Source organism: Tachysurus fulvidraco, chromosome 1, assembly GCF_022655615.1.
Source record: "Tachysurus fulvidraco isolate hzauxx_2018 chromosome 1, HZAU_PFXX_2.0, whole genome shotgun sequence".
Taxonomy (NCBI): domain Eukaryota; kingdom Metazoa; phylum Chordata; class Actinopteri; order Siluriformes; family Bagridae; genus Tachysurus; species Tachysurus fulvidraco.
This window is the reverse complement of record NC_062518.1, coordinates 33,107,193-33,126,361: the sequence shown is the minus strand read 5'-3', so window position 1 is coordinate 33,126,361 and position 19,169 is coordinate 33,107,193. Positions and strand designations below refer to the sequence as shown.

General features: G+C 37.0%; 2 protein-coding genes across 7 annotated transcripts; one reads left to right on the top strand and one right to left on the bottom strand.

Moving 5' to 3' along the window:
* Positions 1 to 25: 25 nt before the first annotated feature.
* LOC113635162 (heat shock factor protein 5-like) lies at positions 26 to 7,057 on the bottom strand. 6 transcript variants are annotated; one of them, XR_007143410.1, is made up of 9 exons: positions 6,910 to 7,057; positions 5,620 to 6,078; positions 4,361 to 4,834; positions 3,430 to 3,690; positions 2,584 to 2,675; positions 2,302 to 2,424; positions 2,082 to 2,208; positions 1,317 to 1,438; positions 26 to 1,232 (listed from the first exon to the last, which is right to left on the bottom strand). XR_007143410.1 is itself a non-coding variant. In XM_027134425.2 (8 exons), the coding sequence occupies exons 1-7, from the start codon at positions 7,019 to 7,021 to the stop codon at positions 2,089 to 2,091; spliced, it is 1,641 nt and encodes a 546-aa protein (XP_026990226.2). In that variant the 5' UTR covers positions 7,022 to 7,057; the 3' UTR covers positions 26 to 1,232; positions 2,082 to 2,088. The 6 variants fall into 6 exon arrangements, 4 of the variants coding, with proteins under 4 accessions (XP_026990226.2, XP_026990228.2, XP_026990225.2 ...); XR_007143409.1 differs by having other exon boundaries at positions 1,322 to 1,438; XM_027134425.2 differs by lacking the exon at positions 1,317 to 1,438.
* A 2,788-nt stretch (positions 7,058 to 9,845) lies between these two features.
* LOC113635156 (E3 ubiquitin-protein ligase TRIM39) lies at positions 9,846 to 17,461 on the top strand. Its single transcript, XM_047811907.1, is given in 10 exon segments — positions 9,846 to 10,040; positions 12,940 to 13,064; positions 13,066 to 13,279; positions 13,433 to 13,588; positions 14,500 to 14,621; positions 14,623 to 14,821; positions 16,079 to 16,187; positions 16,917 to 17,192; positions 17,195 to 17,385; positions 17,387 to 17,461. Coding segments are annotated over 10 exon segments (1,662 nt in total).
* The last annotated feature ends 1,708 nt before the right edge of the window (positions 17,462 to 19,169 follow it).

The window sequence follows — 19,169 nt, the reverse complement described above, 5'->3', positions numbered from 1 at the left end:
TGAATGCAATGTTTTAATGTATTTGTTATTATTATTATTATTATTATTATTAATAATAATAATAATAATAATAATAATAGTAGTAGTGGTAGTAGTAGTATATACAATGTTTTTCTCATTACACTGTGGACTAGCACATAACTCAGACATTGCCTCATTCTCATTGTTACATGGATCTGTCTATACATGTTATATGGTATATGAATAAACCAAGCCAAAGAAAACTGTCCAGTATTGTTTACTGTCTCATGTATTATGTGCAATGCTACTTGCTAAGTTCTGAGTGTGGATGAAGCACATTTGAAATTTGAATCTAATCTTGTGAATGGAGCCATTGTTTATATTCCTACTACCAGGCCATGTGTCCTTCTAACTATGCACACACAAAACAGCTAATTCACGAATGTATTCACAACCTGAGCAGCTACTGTACTAGATTTGTTTTGTGTGAATGTGAAAGTGGAATAATTGTCATAATTCTTCCAGATATTTTTTTGACTGCAGAAAAGTCTGCAACACACTGCAACCATCTTTGTTTCTTGCTGATTTTTCCACATGTCTTCTCTCCTGGTGCCTCCATGGTTTATAAGCAGATTTTGTTCCTGCTTTCCAGGTATCACAGGGAATTACACAACAGTGCCCATGCACCCCGGTTTAGAACTGCACACCTCCTCAGGCCAAGTCAAGTCTAAATTTACCAAAGTTCACATAGCATTTATTTCTAAGGTCTAAACATGCTGATAGCACATCATATTGCTGCTTGAGCATCCTGACTCCTTATTGGTGGAACAGTATTTTGCTTCTAGCCATCATGTGTCTCTATCTTTTAGACAAACATCTAACGGCTTTAAACTTTAGGCAGTATCTAGTTTAGTATCTCACATTGTTGCACTGACCATGCAATAATTGTTATTTTGTACAAGTTCGATGTTTTATTTTATTGTATTATTAGTTATGCGGTTGTGTTTAAAATTGTCCTTTTGTTCCCAACTAATTACAGTATGAACACTTGCAATAATACATTTGTTTAATTTCAGCGATATAAAACAAAATGCCTCCTCAGTCAACCAGCAGTAAAACTATACAATATAAGAGCTTTTGGTATATATATTAATGTTTTTGATACATCTTGGATTTATTTTTTTATTAAAGAAATTATTCCAAAAATACTTTTTTAATTAATTCCCAGGTGACTTCTCAATGGTGGTCTAAATAGAGATGAAAGCAGCAGCCTGAATGAGCAGAAAACAAACACACATTCACACAATGTTTTGCATCACAATCATAGCATCACAGCATAATCTCAAACCTATCACCTTACTGTATAAACAGGTTGTTTTGGTGTCACGATGGTCACACTATGACATTTGGATACCACTCACAGAGATGTTCTCTTCTTCACTTCCAATGCAAGCAATCTCTACTTGCACTACTTAGACTAGATTTTAAAAAAGATCATATATCAGAACAACATTTCTGAGATATTCAGACTGAGTACAGCCCATATGTACTTACTGAAATAGACAAGCAGTGACTAAAAATCACTGAATAATTGTAACTGTGTGTTCATGTTAAAGCATGTGCAAAGAACAGGATTAATCCTAGAGGTTGCTTAGTAATTATAGATTCACTAGCTGACTAGTTGCACATGCTTATTCACACTGCAAAGAATTTATGGTTAGTTTATGGTTTTACTGGGGGGGTTTTTCATTACCTTGCACTTTTGAAAAAAAAAAAAATCAGTCAATCTTACTTGAAGTCAAAATAAAAATGGTATCAAGGTACCTCACTGCTGTTTGGTAAAACAACTACAATTATCAGTGCATTTTAGGAGCACACATGTTAGTGTTTATATGAAATATGGCCTTGAACTGACCATTTAAAAATGAAGCACAGAATATGGCCTTGAACTAACAGAGTTAAGTGGTAAACCTGGTAATGGATACAGAGATTTGGTCCTTATAGTACATACACTGTGGTATATATTACACAAAGTCTATTATTAGCACAGGGGGGTGTTCTTGATGGGGGATCATCTAATCTGACTTAACTGCATAATAATACTTTCTGTATAATCTGACCTGCATTTCATTTTCCACTATGAAAAAAAGTATCAAGGTTCATGTAACTTGTCCTGGGATACGGATCATCAGCTGATTGCCAGTTTGGATCCTGAGCAGTGCAACGGACAGGGCTGACTGAGGAGTCCTGGACAATAAGTAGTAAAATTCTGTGTTACAGCACACATTAAGGTTTTATTTTTACATCTCATCTGACCTGCAATGCTCTGCCTAAACTGACCTGCACTTCAACTTCCACTTTATCATTATCCAGGTTCATGTAACTTTTCCTGGGATCTGGAGCATCAGCTGATTGCCAGTTTGGATTCTGGACAGTGTACTGGAGGTGGCTAAATGAGTAGTCCTGTACAATACATGGTAAAATTCTGTGTTACAGCACACATTAATGTTTTACATTTATATTCCTATCAAACCTTATTGTAGCTACACATTCTAAAATAATTGCACTGACAATTCCTTTTGATTAGTACATAAACAAAAAAAATTAACTCTCAGCTCTCACAGGATCAAAGCCACGATGAGTGTAGGAGGCAACTTCTTGTTTGGAGCAGCGCATTTTTGAATCCAAGGAGCCTGGCATATAGCACTGATACTCTGCAATAAAACAAACAAAACAATGAATTCTGACAAACGGCTCGTTGTTGTGTAACATGTTACCAACATCTCACTAATACATTATTCTGGAACAAAATTATAATACAACGCAGCTCCTAGTGTCTATCTACTGAACTAAATGGCAAGGTGAAATATCAGGTTTTAAAATAACTGTATTACCCAATTTCCCACTGGGGATTAATAAAGTATTCTGATTATAAACACTCAATGTACACAGAAATAGATCATGTGCAATGTAAAACCTGACTAATATACTTGTTGGCCAAATTAAGGGTCCATTAAATCAACAGAAATCATGTGCATAAAGCACCACAAATAACACTTTAAATATGTTAAACATACGGATAAACACAATATATAAAGGATTTCAAACAAAATCAAATGCGCTGCCAAATGCTGTAATCACTTGCATTTTGATCACAAGCAGTATATGCAAGGCATTGTGGGACTTGTTGGTTATAGTGCCTGCTTGTGGAACTAAATACATAAAGGAAAGCCATGTTTTGAAAATTTTATTTTAAATAACATGGTAAATGTTAGATTATAAATAAATGTAGAAATTTGTTACTGTAATATTTTTACAATCTTTGTGCTTTATCCTACACTCATTATTAGAGATTGAAATTGTGAAAAATTGCACTGGGCTGCATCCAATATTGCATGCAAGCATACGCAGCATGCAACTGGGCTGCTTATTAGTCTTAGGGTAATTAAAGTATTAACTATTCATTACCTGGTGCATAAAGTCTGCATTGTGAGAAATGAGGTATGAAGGCACCTAAATTCCCATCAGGCACTGCACAACGTAAGCCCTGTTGCATTCGACTGGATGGATGTGCCCACAGAAAATCCATCTGGAAGTGACAGAACTGAGGGCGTGAATCACCATAAGCTGTTACAAATGCCTGGGAGGTTTGGGGTGTTGTGTCAGACCCCTTCCCCTGCTGAGAGTACAGGTGATAAGAAGCTCCTTGATGATTAACTAAATCTGTGCCTGAACAAACAGAAACAAATCATACATTAATGTAAAACAAGTAATAAAAGTACAGATGAATGCCAAGGCAACAATGTTAGCTAGCTAGAACTTTGTCTTTGTCTGTTTTCTTTACAAATTCCTTCATATTCTTACAAATTCTTTTCAAAGGACATGGTTTAAAATGGTTAGGAGAATGAGGAGGAATGTGAAAAGGACCAAGATGTCAGAATATGCACACAGGGCCCAGAAATCATTCCTACGTGGAGTTTTCTATAAATTCCAATCCTTCATACAGTATATTACTTACTTGATGCAAACTGACCTTTCTTAAAAACGGTTTTTCGAGTACTAGTGCTAGCTCAGCTACTACAGTTATGGGGTAGTGGGTAGTGTTTTTACAATATAGATCCAAAGAACCCTGCTTCAATCCTGAGCTCCCTTTACTGTCTGTACTTTCTGCTGCTTAATGTACTTAGATTTCAGAACTCCTACATCCTCCCCCATACATGCCACAAAATAGATGGGTTATGCTAATAAATAGCACATAGTTGTGAATGTATGTGATGGGCTGGCGTCCCATTCAGAACACCCAGTTTTATTTGGACAGGCTCTGGAGCTACCATGAAACTGACCAGGGTAAAGTAGTTACTAAAAATAAATGAATGTATAAATAAAAGAATAAACTGACCGACCACAGCAGAGTTCTCAGGTGAATTCCACATCGGATAATGGGAACGTCTTGACTGGTTGGACACTTCTAGCCCAGCGGCAAGCTTGGCCTTGTTCGAAGGTGTCAGTCGCTTTACCTTGACCAGAAGCTCTGGGTTAGCCCGTTTGAAGTTGGGGTTGGAAAAGTGATGCATGGAGCTGTCTCGCCTCTCTGAGATCTCAGAGTCTGGGCGCACTTTTCTGAAGCCGTACAGGTTTAGCTGACGAACAAAACTGATGAAATCTTTTGTTTCAAAGTACTTGTTCATCCGCTTCTTGGATGTAGATAGCACTTCAGCTTTGAAGGCCTCCTGACAGATCAGTATTCCTTCCCCACGGTCATCCCAGCAGATTGAGCAAATCTGAGGGTCATTCACCAAATGCCACAACTTGCTGGGAAAGTTTCGGCGGTTGATCCGGACGGAGAGAAGTATTTCATTGACTTTCATGCCAGCTAAATGATTTGTAACCAAAAGATAAGAGCTCAGTGTTATTAAACTATAGATGTTTATCCATCTAGACAATTGCTTACTAGATTGTGAAAATTGATCTGAAGTGCTAAATAGTTAGCAAGGCAGCTATCTAACACATTCATCCATTTTCATTAACAAATGATTTGTTCAATAAATAATGATTACTGTAAGTCGTCAAAAAATTTAAATCAACAACAAGCTAGCAACAGCTGTCCAGAGTTGGCTGGCCTCCTGAGTGGAAAAGAAATAAAAAAAATTTTTTTTAAAAAAGGTCTATACGAATAGCCTACATGACTTACACAATCGGATTATTACTGATATATGACTAGATCATATAAAAAAAACTTCAGGGAAATCTAAAGGAATCTCAGCTCCTCCTGGAGAATCCTCATTTTCATCCATGATCAGAAGCATTTAAACTATTTGCAAACACTTAAGCACGCTTGGCCCTTGTGCCTTTTAATTCATAACTAAGGTAGACGTGTGGTAATTCTAGAACATTCTGTTAAAATACATGAATATACAATAAGTGCGGGCTTGGATCTATCCAATCTGAGTAAAACAAGTGACTGCGACTTCATTCAATCGCAAAATGAAACCCTGCTGTTTAATAAATTGTAGGTCAACGTAGAAAAGATGCTATTTGAGAATATTTTGTTTTGAGATTTCAAACACCCCACCAATAAAAAAAATACAATAAAACATTAAGGGAACGCAACAGTAAGTCAATTAAGTATGTTGACTTATAGTTTGTTCTGATATATACCCATATACTGACCGACCACAGCAGAGTTCTCAGGTGAATTCTGAATCGGATAATGGGAACGTCCAGACTGGTCAGACACTTCTGGCTTAGCGGCAAGCTTGGCCTTGTTGGAAGCCGTCAGTCGCTTTAAATTGACCAGAAGCTCTGGGTTAGCCCGTTTGAAGTTGGGGTTGGAAAAGTGATGCATGGTGCTGACTTGCCACTCTGAGATCTCATAGTCTGGGCGCACTTTTCTGAAGCCGTACAGGTTTAGCTGGCGAATAAAACTGATGAAGTCTTTCGTTTCGAAGTACTTGTTCATCCGCTTGTTGGCTGTAGATAGGACTTCAGCTTTGAAGGCCTCCTGACAGATCAGTATTCCTTCCCCACTGTCATCCCAGCAGATTGAGCAAATCTGAGGATCATTCACCAAATGCCACAACTTGCTCGGAAAGTTTCTGCGGTTGACGTCCATCCTAGCTAAATGATTTGTAATCAACAGATAAGAGCTCAGTGTTATTGAACTATACATGTTTATCCATTTAAACATTTGCTTACTAGATTGTGACAGTTGATCTCTTGTGGTAACTACTTAACAAGGCAGCTATATTCATCGATCTTCAATGACAAATGATTTGTTAAATGAATGAATGAACGAATGAACAAATAAATAAATAAAAGAAAGAAAGAAAGAAAGAAAGAAAGGTAAATAAATTAATAAATCTTAAATAAATTTTAAAAAATTTAAATAAGAAAGAAAGAAAGAAAAAAAGAAAGAAGCAAAAAAAAACTGCCTTTAAACAACAAGTACCCAGAGTTGGCTCACATCCTGAGTGGAAACTAATTTAAAAAAAAAAGACAAAAAAGGTAAATAAATAAATGAATAATTAAATAAATAAATATATAAATATGTAAATAAATAGATAGAAAGAAAGAAAGAAAGAAAGAAAGAAAGAAAGAAAGAAAGAAAGAAAGAAAGAAAGAAAGAAAGAAAGAGAAAAGATTGCCTTTAACAAGTATCCAGGCTCACATCCTGAGTGGAAAATAATTTAAAAAGTAACAAAAAAGACAAAAAAAGTTAAATAAGTAAATAAATAAATAAATAAATAAATAAATAGAAAGAAAGAAAGAAAGAAAGAAAGAAAGAAAGAAAGAAAGAAAGAAAGAAGTCAAAGAAATCCGATTAACAACAGCTATCCAGAATTATCTCGCCTCTTGAATGTAAAATAATTTAAAAGGTCTATACGAATAGCCTACATGACTTACACGCTCGGATTATTTCTTATATATGATTATATCCTACACAAATACCTGATATTATATCGGCTCCTTCTTGAGATTCCTCGTTTCCACTTTTGATCGGAAGCGTTTGGAAACACTTAAGCACTTGCGGACCTCGAGCGTTTAAATACTCTACAAACATAAACAAGTGGAGGCGCCGTAATTCTAGAACGTTCGCGTCAAATTCGTGAATATTTAATAAGTGCGCGCTTGGATCTGTCCAATCAGAGTAAAACAAGCGACCAAAAAATGCAATTAAAACATTAAGGGACCACAACAGCAGATCAATTAAAGTAAATCGATCCCCAAATTAAAGATACGCTCAATCTTTCAATTGAAACTTTTAAATATTAAAGTTCGAGGGTTGTTTAAGTTTAATCCTGCATTAATGTGAGCGCGCTTCCTATTGGCTGCGCTATTGGTGACGCTACGTCGTGCTGAGTTAAATGATCAAAGGAGCAAAGGAGACCTGCTCTGTGTGAGAACATATGTTGTAGCTCCACAATAAAAGGTCAAATATATTAAGCTCATGGCCAGTTTTATACACAGTAAAAGGATTGCACAAACTATTATAATCGATTATATAAATAGTTCCCTTTCGAGGGAACTCGACGCTGTGTCAGTGTTGACGCTATGGGAATGCTTCTGTGAAGGAGTTACATTACTCCAGCTTTTTTGTCTTCTATCTAGCGCAGGGAAAGATGTATGTGTGTGTGTGTGTGTGTGTGTGTGTGTGTGTGTGTGTGTGTGTGTGTGTGTGTGTGTGTGTGTGTGTGTGTGTGTGTATATTTATTTTTATTTTGAAGGGTTGATTTCGGGTCCGAAGACACGCCCACTCCTGCAGAGCTGAGCGTTGACATTGAGCACTCATGTGCCACGCAATTGGTGCGGCGTGTTTTTTTTATAAAGAGCACATTTAAGTGGGGCGCTTTGATTTCTCTCTTGTGCGCATAAAAGGGCTTTCGTCTTATATTTTCCTGTTGCTTTTCCCTGGTAAGTCGTCTGCGTTATTCTTTTATTTTTCAGTCGCGTAGCGTAGTGACAATAGTTTAACCTCGTTTGTGAGGTAAGAAACTTTGGTTTGGGTTCTTTTATGGAAGGGGGAAACTTTGAAATGTTTTGGGTTTTGTTTTCTGCTGTTTGTTTGTTTGTTTGTTTGTTTGTTCTTTTTATGTACGTTTCTCCGAACTGTTTCAGAACCGTTTTATAAACTTGACTCATTGCTGATTTACAGTCGGGGCCGTGCGGACGTTGCAGCGGTGAACCGCTGATATACAGATTTTTGTTTGTAAAGATTGTTCTGCCCCGTTGACTGGTACAGTAGCTACTGTATATTTCAGTAATGCATTGTTGGATATTTGTCCCTGGTACAAGTTTATTGAATTAACCGATTTGTATTTCTGCTCTGTTAAGCACCTTGGGTCCTAAATACTATTTCTTTTCGGTTTAATTCTTTTTGTGTTTAATTCATTTTCCTGGGTTAATTAAATAACCCCTATGGCGTAGTTGGTTCTTTTATATTTTTAGTACTTTAGTACAGGGCTCTCAAGTTTTGAAGACAGGCAAGAGTGACATCTCCAAGAACACACACACACACACCCCATCTTTGATAGTCTCCCAAATTGGCTTAATCCAGTCACCTTTGAAAAAAGGAACCAGTGGCCTCTATTACTCAGATGTTTTCTGGCACCATCTCAGGGGCCCCAGTTTGAGAACCACTGGCCTAGACTCCTTGTTCTGAGCAGGTGTTGTCAGTGAACAGGCTGTAAAACTGTTAGCTAAGTTAGACGCTCATAAAAAACTCACGCTGATTATCTGGAAAACATTCCCCAACAGCAGTCAAAATGTCTTTTTTTTTCCCCAAATAAGTTGTTGTGAATTTGTTGTAACATTAAAACAGGAGATCATGACTAAGTCTGTGCTCAAAGTGATGTTTGCAGCTCCAGTGGTTTTCTCTGTGGGTGAATGAGGATGATGCTGAACAATTCCAGGATGATTTTTTTTTTCCATTGGTTGTTGTGTTAAATCTTACCCAGATACAATAGTGCTATTTTCTGATTGGCTATTGTGTAGCCTCTTTTTTTCTTTTTCTTTTTGAGTCGATCAGTGTCAGTCTCGACTAAGAACACCAGGGGAGACGCGCTTGATTCCTGCCCCGGTTCCATAGAGAGAGCGGTGTGTACAGACATTTTGGGCACTGTGCCATATTAAATATATGATAAATAGTAAGTTTTTCTGCGTGAGAAATACAATGTGTGGTGGGAGAAAAGACCAAAAGGCATGACACTTGACAGCTCTATCTATCTATCTATCTATCTATCTATCTATCTATCTATCTATCTATCTATCTATCTATCTGAGTGTGGGGTGTATGTTAATTAGGGAAAGCTAGGTGGAAAACACAAAACTGTTGCAATCCAAGCATGTTAAGAGACGTGCACATCCGTGCCCCCGCTTTATCAGGAGCTGGCTGCGTGCATTGTGAGGGATTCCTTCTGTGTACTCTCTGGATCCTGCCTGGCTGCATTTTCAGCTTTGGCTGCGCCTCGCGGTTCAGGCTTCGATAATGGGGTTCGCAGACTCGTGTCACCACCTCGAGGAGCTCCTCGAATGCCACCGATTGCATCGGCAGTTCAGCGAGGGAAAGTGGGTGGGGAGGGGCTTTCCCTCTCAGAGAGCTGGCATGCAAGGAGCTCCTCGAGGTGGTGACATGAGCTGTGTCTAGGTTACTTTTAGACTGGCCCGAAGAGGAAGTTAATGTCGTCCTTTCTAAGCTAAACGACCGCTTTCTGACTTCAAGCCGCAGGCCAACTTCACGCAGGTGGTTGCCGTTTTTCCCACACCTCCATGCCAAGGTGTGAGGTCTTGGGGAAATCCATATTCAGCATGTCTTTTCTTTTTTTTTCCCCCCTGCCATGTCTGACTATTCAGCCATTGACGGGCTTGAAAGTCATGGGTATGGGGCGATGCCTGGGATTGAAGAGACGCTTGCAAGCTATCTCTGCCCTACATTGCCCACATGGAGGAAACCTGCCCTTATTACCAAGCCTTGTAGGACTACTTCATCCCTTGTGGGTAAGGCCTACACAGCAGCAGGCCAAGCAGGTGCGTTCCTGCACACCATGGCAGTTTTGCAGGCCTACCAGGCTGACCTGCTGACAGTTCAACGGTGGTGAGGGGTTGGGACCTGTGGATAGAAATTTTAGGAGTGGAGTAACTGCCATATCACACGTAACTGCCATACAATGTGCACCTGGTTATCCTTATGTCACAATCTCATCCAATACAATAAAGAAACAAAGTGAAATTAATGCAGCAAAAAGAGAAAAATGAAATTGACGACAAATACAAAGCAAGGAAAAAGGAAGCTATTGAAAATAAACTAAAATAAATGGGGAAACTGTTTGAATGAAATGAAGAAATTGAATGTATCTGATTCAAATTGTGAAGAAGAGATCCAGAAGGAAGCTGGTTCAACAGGATGAACAGACACTGCACCTAGACAGTTGGATAAAGACACATTTTTGCTGAAAGAATATTATAGAAATTGCTATTTTTTCCATTTTATAGAATGATTTTTTTTCTTTACTTTTTATATGAACTTATGTAATCTTTTGTATGCTCATGGAATATATTTACCCATATATGGCTATTTGCTTTGACCTAGAGATTTTAAGAGGTTACTGTGAAGCATGATGAGAAGCATACTAATAAATTGTATAAAAAGGGTTTTAGAACCAGTTATTAGTGTGCATTCAACTAAAGGCAAGCTTAATGTGTTGTACTCAGTTATTGCTAATAGTGTGTGTGCATCAGAGAAAAAACACAGGCTTACACTTGGAGAGTTTCTTGGTTTATCTTTGCATCTTAATTACTTTTACTTATTCTATATGGTTTGATTATTTGAAGGAGATTTTTTTGTATTTTTCCTTGTATTTTTACTTTAGAGATATTACACATTTATCTATTACATTGCTATTAATAAAAACAAGGCCTCCCTAAGTCTGACTCCTTCATCTAAACATTCAAACAATTGATTGGGTAGAAGAACTTGAAAAGGACACTTTGTTAGAAGACCGAGTGACTTCGAAGGACACCTGCATTCAAGGTAAGACCGACTCTGATAGTTGATCTTGTGTTTTCAAAACTAACCCATGCAACCTAGGACACATTTCTTTGTGGGATTGTGGAAGAGTTTCCTAAGCAATCTGAAAACAAGTGTCACCAAAGGACACGTACGTCAGTATAAATTACGTCAAACTGCTACTGCCTTCCAGCACTCAGTCTCCATGGGATCTTCTCTAGAGCCACCTTTTGTGACCATTCTATGCACATGCTGTGGCGGTTCCTGCTTTTTTTTTTTTTTTTTTTTTTGTCCCCCCCCACCCCCATGTGGATCCTTAAATAAAATAAAAGTATTCTAAATTATGGACAATTTTAAACAATGTTACAAAATAACAACTTAATTCACCTTGATACTATTTTTTACTTTTCTAATGAAGATATAAAACATGTCTCTGCCACATACACATCATTAATTTGGTTAAGTTGAATAAGTTTGGAATTTACTTTCATTTACAGATGGTTGACGGTCAGTAAATACTGCAGCTCTGTAATGAGAAACATCAATTAATTTGCATGCTTTGCACTCCAGATACTCTCCTCGTAATGCCTGGTGAGAGTTTCTGTGGGGGGTTTCAGACAGGTACACCATTAACCCTGAATCTTCTCATTGTTTTTCCACAGCATTATTCTGAAAAGCACAATAATAATGCTTTCAGGCAAGGATACATAAAACATTTACATTAAAAACACAAGCAAGTGCAAACAAAATAATGTGTAAGTGATTCAGCATATTTAAATTGTCTGCCATCTAGCATTTCCTCTTTTGGTTCGAAACAAAGAACAGTCTGTGTATTTGTTCTGGTTTGCCATGAATGTTGTTTCAAGCCCAACAGTTGTTAACCTCCTGAATTCTTCTTTGACCTTCAAAACAAGTAATTCATTACAATTAGACCTTTAACATCCCTTAATTTTTATAACTGGACAAATTTAGCCAGTCAGACACAAAAACCTATTAACACAAGCTGTACGTGTAAATATGTACCTGAGAGATGTCAAACAAGGCAGGTCACCTTTACTGAAGAAATTCTATGGACTGTCCTTGACTATCTCCTGTTGTCCAGTTATCCTTATCTTGACAATTGTAAGGATGCTTTCTGCTTTTGTGTGCAGGAAATGTGCCATAAACATTTGCCTGAAAATCACAATGGTTACAAACACAATCACACAGTTTAAAAATGTTTTCGATGCTGTCTGAGATGTGTGAACAAGGCAGTGTCTGTTGGAAATGTGACAGAGGCACAAGGTTGACATGAGAAGGAAATGTGCTCCCCAGGTCTGTGTATATCATCAGGGACATGATGCCTTTTCAAGTGTGAACTAAGAGTTTAACGTCTACAATGAACATGGACAACTAAGATAAACACATGTAAGTGAACAGTGCCGACCTAGACAATCATGCTGTAATCTATAATGTTCGAGTCCATCAGGTTTTTTTTAGAAAAAACTGAGCTGCAAATTTGCATGGCCATATCATTGTGGACTAGGAGGTAAAGAATGATGTTTAACCTATGACTTTAAATAGCCAATAAAAAGCAAAGTGTTAACACATGTAAAGAACAAGACAATATATATTGTAAATTGCATATAATATAACATTGTTACATTTACATTGCTATTGTTTTTAGAGTTCAACTCCGTGCTCCCTATATACTTTCAAAGCAGACCTTTCTGAACAAGAATTTATAAAATTTCCTGCAAACCTGCAATGGGTGGATGTATTTTTAAAATATAATACAGAAAACTTACAAAACAGTAATGTAACACAAGAATTTGAATTTGTAAAGCTAAAAAAAAATTAGAAATGTTTTAGGTAAAATTTACTTATCGTAATACTTTGTAATTGTTGAGACAACGAATCACCTTTTACAGTGTTGAATTATTTCGATACATTCTTTCCCTTCTTCCATCTCACTTCACTTTCTACATTTGCTGTAGAATTATGTCATACCTGGAGTCCTCTCTGAGAAGCAGTTCCAATGCTCCATCTGCTTAGACATCTTTGACAATCCGGTTTCCACCCCAAGTGGACATAGTTATTGCATGAACTGCATTGGGCATTACTGAAATGGAGTCAAACTATCAGTGCCCATTGTGCAAGAAATACGTCAAGAAGAAACCTGATCTCCACATCAATCGCACTCTTCAAGGGATCACAGTGCATTTCAAGAAGATGAAAGAAGACACTGGGTCATGTGGTGGGTTTGGGAGAGGAGAATTACAAGGAAGATGGATGGAGAAAAGGGCTCAAACAATTGCCAGCTGCCTGGGGATCTCTTTATTGAAATGAAGCATAGGTTTCCCAAGCCATCTCCTCCTTCTGAAAATTATAACTGTCAGTCACCGGTGGACGGAAGAAAATTAATCTGATAAATTGCAGCCCCCAAAAGGTTTTGAGAAGAGTGTCTCTCAGGGGATACACTGAGTGGAGCTGCAGACAGCAAAAAAAGTGTCATGCTGTGCAAATCATCACCATAAACTGGATCTCTTCTGCAAATCTGATGGGGAGTGTATCTGCTCAGAGTGTGAAGATTTAGATCACCAATCTCATAACATCCCTGCAGAAAAGGGGTGGCTGACAAGCAAGGTATGAAGACCTTAACTAGACAATAATGCTTTTCATTGTAAATACTGTAGCTTAATTCTTTCTAATTCTTGGTTTTGAAAGGAAAATATGGTCAAGTGATGCTTTTATAAAAATTGAAATCAAGTATACAATGATTATCAATTGAAAATCAGTGTCAATCAACAGTGTGTTTTAGTGATGAGCTGTGCATACAGTATGCAACAAACTGTGCTGAACAACTTCCACTGTATAATGAATGTAGTATGGACTGCTGTCCTTCCTCTTCTGTATACCACATTCAATATAGATTCATTATAGATTAACATCACAAGCAATACAGGAAATGATTGGACAAAGGCAGAGGACAATAGAGGAGATTAAAAAAGTAAAAAAAAAAAAAAGTCAAAGGAAGAAAAAAGTAAGTGCTGTTTGATCACTTGAGTGAAAAAGTGTGCACACCCTTGGGATAATGGGATAATGTTAAACATTTATATACAATAGAGGTTACAAGAAACAGTGATTTCTTTTTTACATATAAAAATATTTGACATTTTTTAATACATATTTTTCAAGCTGGTGGGAATATATTTAAGATTTAAGATTATACAGGCAAAGTCTTGTGTTTTCAAACATGCTGCACAATAAATTTCTTTATCAGTGGAATAAATTTTTATAAATATTTTTTTTAAAAACAGAAGGACTCTTGCTTCATGCAAAGTGTATATTTTTGCTTTTTTGTTGCTATGGCAGGTCAAAGCAACTTCAAAGGGTTTATCTAGAACAATTCATATAAACAAAATTATATAGAAAAGAAAACATTTTAACCAGCTGAACAGTCCAGTAATTCAGAAAAAAATCCAAAAATACTTCCTGTTTTCCATTCTTTTGTCTCATTTATTTCATTTCATTTGTATATTTCTGCGAAAAGAGAGACACAGGACAGCATGCACATGTTTGGCGATCTTCAGAGCTCTGTTGAGCGCAGCCAGGCTGAGCTGCTGGAGGCAATTGAATTGAGACGGGGCTCAGCAGAACACAAAGCAGAAGGAATGATCAGAGTTGAAGCTGGAGCTCAACGAGCTGAGAAGTGCAGAGCTGAGCAACCTGACCCAGACTGATGACTGCATCATTGGACTGAGGGTTGGGGCCTATATAGATATTTTAAGCATCAAACATACTACTATTTACCCCAAGTCACCAAGGTTAATTGTCATCTTTAAATCATTAACCATGTTATTGTCTGGAGAGACTATCTGATTCTTTATATATCTGTGGCTGGTAGCCAACATTTAAATAATTCAAAATGTACAAAAATTCTAAATTAATGATAATAAAAATGATGATCTGAAATGTTTACTTTCCAGGTGCTAATAATTAGATTAGATTAGATTGGCTATTACTATAAACAGTAATTTACAGATGTGTATGTACGGTGAATATAATATACAGATGAATATATATGTAATATGAATATAGTGTACAGATGAATATATATGTGCTATGAACATAATATACAGATGGCTATTACTATAAACTGAAATTTACAGAAGGGTATGTGCTATAAAGAAAATATATTGTTATTACTATAAACAGAAATATACAGGAGGATATGTACTATGAACATAATATAATATAATTGTGGTTACTATAAACGGCAATCATATGGCATTATATAAGTCCACTTGTCCCCTTACTGGAAAGGATCACTATAAATTAATTCAAGGTTCAAGGTTCTTTATTGTCAATGCCACTATATGTGTGGACATTCAGAGGAATCAAACAGTGCAACAGTGTCAGATATATACAGAGAGTTAAAGTGTCTTGTGTGCCATGAAGAAGTGTATAGTGAGCTGTAGATTTTTTTAAGTTCAGGTGTAGATGGAAGGGGGGAAGGTAATGGACAGAGTTTAACATCCTGACAGACTGATGGATGAAGCTGTTTGAACAAGCCCGGAGGCTCCGTTACCTTCTCCCTGAAGGCAGCAGGCTGAGGGGGAGGTTTGATGGTTGGGAGCGATCAGCAGCGATCTTGATGGCTCTGCTAGTGAGGCGGGTGTGGAAGATATCCAAAAGGGAGGGCAGAGAGACACAGATGATCTTGCTGGCTGCATTCACTAGGTGTTGCAGAATCTTTCAACAGGAGGCAGTGCAGCCCCCTTACCACACAGTGATGCTCTTAATGGTGCCTGGTAGAAGGAGAATGATGGGGGTCAGTGCAACAGACCGGTAGTTGTTGTGGCTGGATGGGTGTATGTGCTGGATGTATAGAAGGATGCATTGAATGATCACCTTTATCCTACTACTCTATGTAAGATTTTTCTCCTGATGGGAGTTGTCTCTTAGATGACAAAGTCTCACAGGGCATGAAGGCTCACAGATTGGCTTGAGAATTAATAATAATAATAACAATAATAATAACATTAAGTATTATTGTTATTATTATTGTTATTATTATTATTATTTTACTCAAATAGAATGCCCTGTCTAAAGAGCTACACTTCTCATCTCTAAACGCCAATGCCAGTCAAAGAATGGGCTGAAGTCACAGTGACCTTTGATCTTGGTACAAAGTCAGTCGACACTTCAGTATGTGAACTCCTAGGGCAGTTCCAGGAGGAAAACTTACAATAATTCTGTTAGGATATGCATTTGTGTTTCATTGTAATACAGCACATGGATATTTTACATTCGGGGGGGTTGTCTTTCAATCAGTGAAAGCATTGAAGGGAAGTCAGTGCCATCTAGTGGCAGTGAAATAGAACTAGTGAAGTAACTGTTGTATTTTCGGGTAGTTAAGACATTTCACTCTAGAAAATGTACATATGGCTTAATGTGTTTAAGATTGGTGACAAGAATTGTCTTTAAATACCTAAATCACTGCATCCATAAAAATGTTGCAAAGCATAAATTGTTAGACCATAACCAGCAGACACCTTTGAATTTTTTACACAGGCTTATCATTAACTGATCTTTCATCACTGAACGCACAGCCAAGAATGTATCAAGGAATTGAACAAAATACTATATTTTTAAATGTTAGTTTGCATTTAACATTTGAATTTTATCCAATAAATTTCACTGTTTGCAGAGATAAAGAAAATACAGGGGTATGCAGTTATGTGACGACTATAAAAGTGGTGCATTTAGTGCAATAAAACATAAACTGAGCTGTTATCTAACTTTTGACATACTAGTAACTAAATCAACTGACTCACAATAAAACAGCTCTGGCATTTTGTGATCTAACTAGGTGTGTCATTTTTATTATTATTGTGGGTTTTTTTTTTTTTTTTTTTATAAAAATACTGTTAGGTTAAACCACTAAGTAATCCTAAGTAATCCTAATCAGTGGATGTGACCTTGGGCCCCAGTACAGTTCATCCTTGTCTCATCCTGTCAGAAGACAGGAAGCAAGTGAGGTGTGGAGAAAGGCACCAACTTGTCCCCAACAACCCAGAGCTCTTTGATTGTATAGTGTGTGTACTAGGCCAAGAGGCCTTTACAGATGATCTGCACTACTGGGAAGTGGAGGTGGGAGGCAAGACAGACTGCCATTTGGGGTTGGACCGCCACTCTGTAAACAGGAAGGGAAAAGTAACTGTCACCCCCAGCAATGGATACTGGTTTCCAGCCTACGAAATAAGACCAACTATGCCATTGGAACAGACCATTCTCTCAACCTTTCCCTTTACTCCAATCCCAGAAAGATTGGTGTGCTTGTGGACTATGGGAAAGGGCAGGTTTCCTTATATAATGTGGAAGCTAAGCGGCACATCTACACCTACAAAGATATGTTTTGTGAGGCCATCTATATGTTCTTTTGCCTCCTGCACTAACAAGTCGGACCAGAATGATGCAGCACTTGTCATTGCATCTGTTTTTTTTCCAGTCTGACAGATATGGTGGCTGAAAACTGTTTTGACCAAACACTGTAAAGGATAAAACATAATAAGGCATTTGAGTTTCAACAAGAAACCTTGTACAGTTTTCTTTAATACAGTATTTAACTAACCAGAAGGGTATTTTTATGAAATACATATGTTTTATCATTTACATTCTGTGCAATATAGTTATCTATCTTGACTATCTTAATATTTAAAAACATCTTTATAACAGTAATATTGTAATTTTCTATACTATGAAAGTAATCTGTTAATAAAAGTCCATGCTTTTCCTATTGAGGTTTCATTTACTTATACTATTCCTCTGTTTACAAAAAATAAAAAAATAAAAAAAATAAAAAAAACATTTGGCAGACCTCACCAGCAGCACGTCAAGCAAAATTCATACCGGCAAAAAGATGCTGCTCATGGGTGAAACTTACAGAATTAATAGAGGAGCTGACTAGAAATTTGGGTTGCATGCACCCAAAATATAGGTGGCGTCCACCAAATAGCACCTAGTCTACACCTTTTTTTAAACCAGCTATAATTCTTTTTTTTTTCTTGAAGAATCTAAGCCAGAATAATAGATACGGAGGTTAACATAAAGGTTCTCTAGTGATAAAATAAAAATGTATTGATTCATTTAGTAATAAATAAGATGGAAAATAACTTTCCAGATGAGTAAGATGGTCTACCAGTTTGACTGGCTTGGCCTGTGTTTTGTAACTGGTAGTTCATCAGACTAAACCGGATTGTTTTAGCAGGATTATGAGTTTAGGTGTAGGCCTGGCATTACAGTAATACAAAAGTGAATGGAAACCACAGAAAGATTAAAAAAAAATGGTTCACTCCACATAAAGGTATAGATTATTTATCTTTGTTTGTTTTTGATAGGAGTCCCAAAATTAACGAAAAAATAAAATTATGTTTAAATTTATGACTAACAGAATCAAAAATCAAAAAAATGGCAAAAACAAAGAGGCTTAAAGAACTATTTTTCATTTTGCATGCTCTTAGGAATGTTTTGTCATGTTTGATTAGTGCAGGTGATTGAAGTAGACAATAGTACAATAGGCTATTAGACAGTAGGTTGCTTCTACGTTTTGGGGTTTTGGTAGACCGCTCTGTCCCTCCCAAAGCAAATCCTAACGGTATTTTTTTACTTTGCACGCCAGGCTTGTTGAAGCATGTAGTAAGTAACAGTCGGCCAGGCCCTGGGGTGATAAAACACTGCAGAGACACTAACTTACATGACCACACGGTGGCTAATCCATATACAGTACAATGTTCTCTATATTGTTCGATTCTTGCACATAAATTTCTGTTTTTGATCCAAGGACGAATTTTATACGAGTTGAATAAAAAATGTTTTAGTGATAACTGACTATCAATGGTATAAAAGGGATTGATATATTGTTACAGTTGCCCCGTCTTGCTGTAAAAATTTCCTCCTTCCTTCATTTTCAGTCCCTTGAATGTAGCAGAAGCAGCAAAGGGTGGCCATACATGGGCATACCATGTTTATTTGATTTCATATATACACACACACAGGTGCTGGTCATATGATTAGAATATCATCAAAAAGTTGATTTATTTCACTAATTCCATTCAAAAAGAATATCATCAAAAAGTTGATTTATTTCACTAATTCCATTCAAAAAGTGAAACTTGTATATTATATTCATTCATTACACACAGACTGATGTATTTCAAATGTT

What these genes read in the sequence shown, in the direction of transcription:
- LOC113635162 (XM_027134425.2), bottom strand. Translation starts at nt 7,021, where the DNA reads ATGTTTGTAGAGTATTTAAACGCTCGAGGTCCGCAAGTGCTTAAGTGT. An exon ending in CTCATCGTGGCTTTGATCCT is followed by an intron (nt 2,425 to 2,583) that starts GTGAGAGCTGAG and finishes TGTATTGTACAG; the next exon opens with GACTACTCATTTAGCCACCT. An exon ending in AAGTGGAAGTTGAAGTGCAG is followed by an intron (nt 2,209 to 2,301) that starts GTCAGTTTAGGC and finishes CTTATTGTCCAG; the next exon opens with GACTCCTCAGTCAGCCCTGT.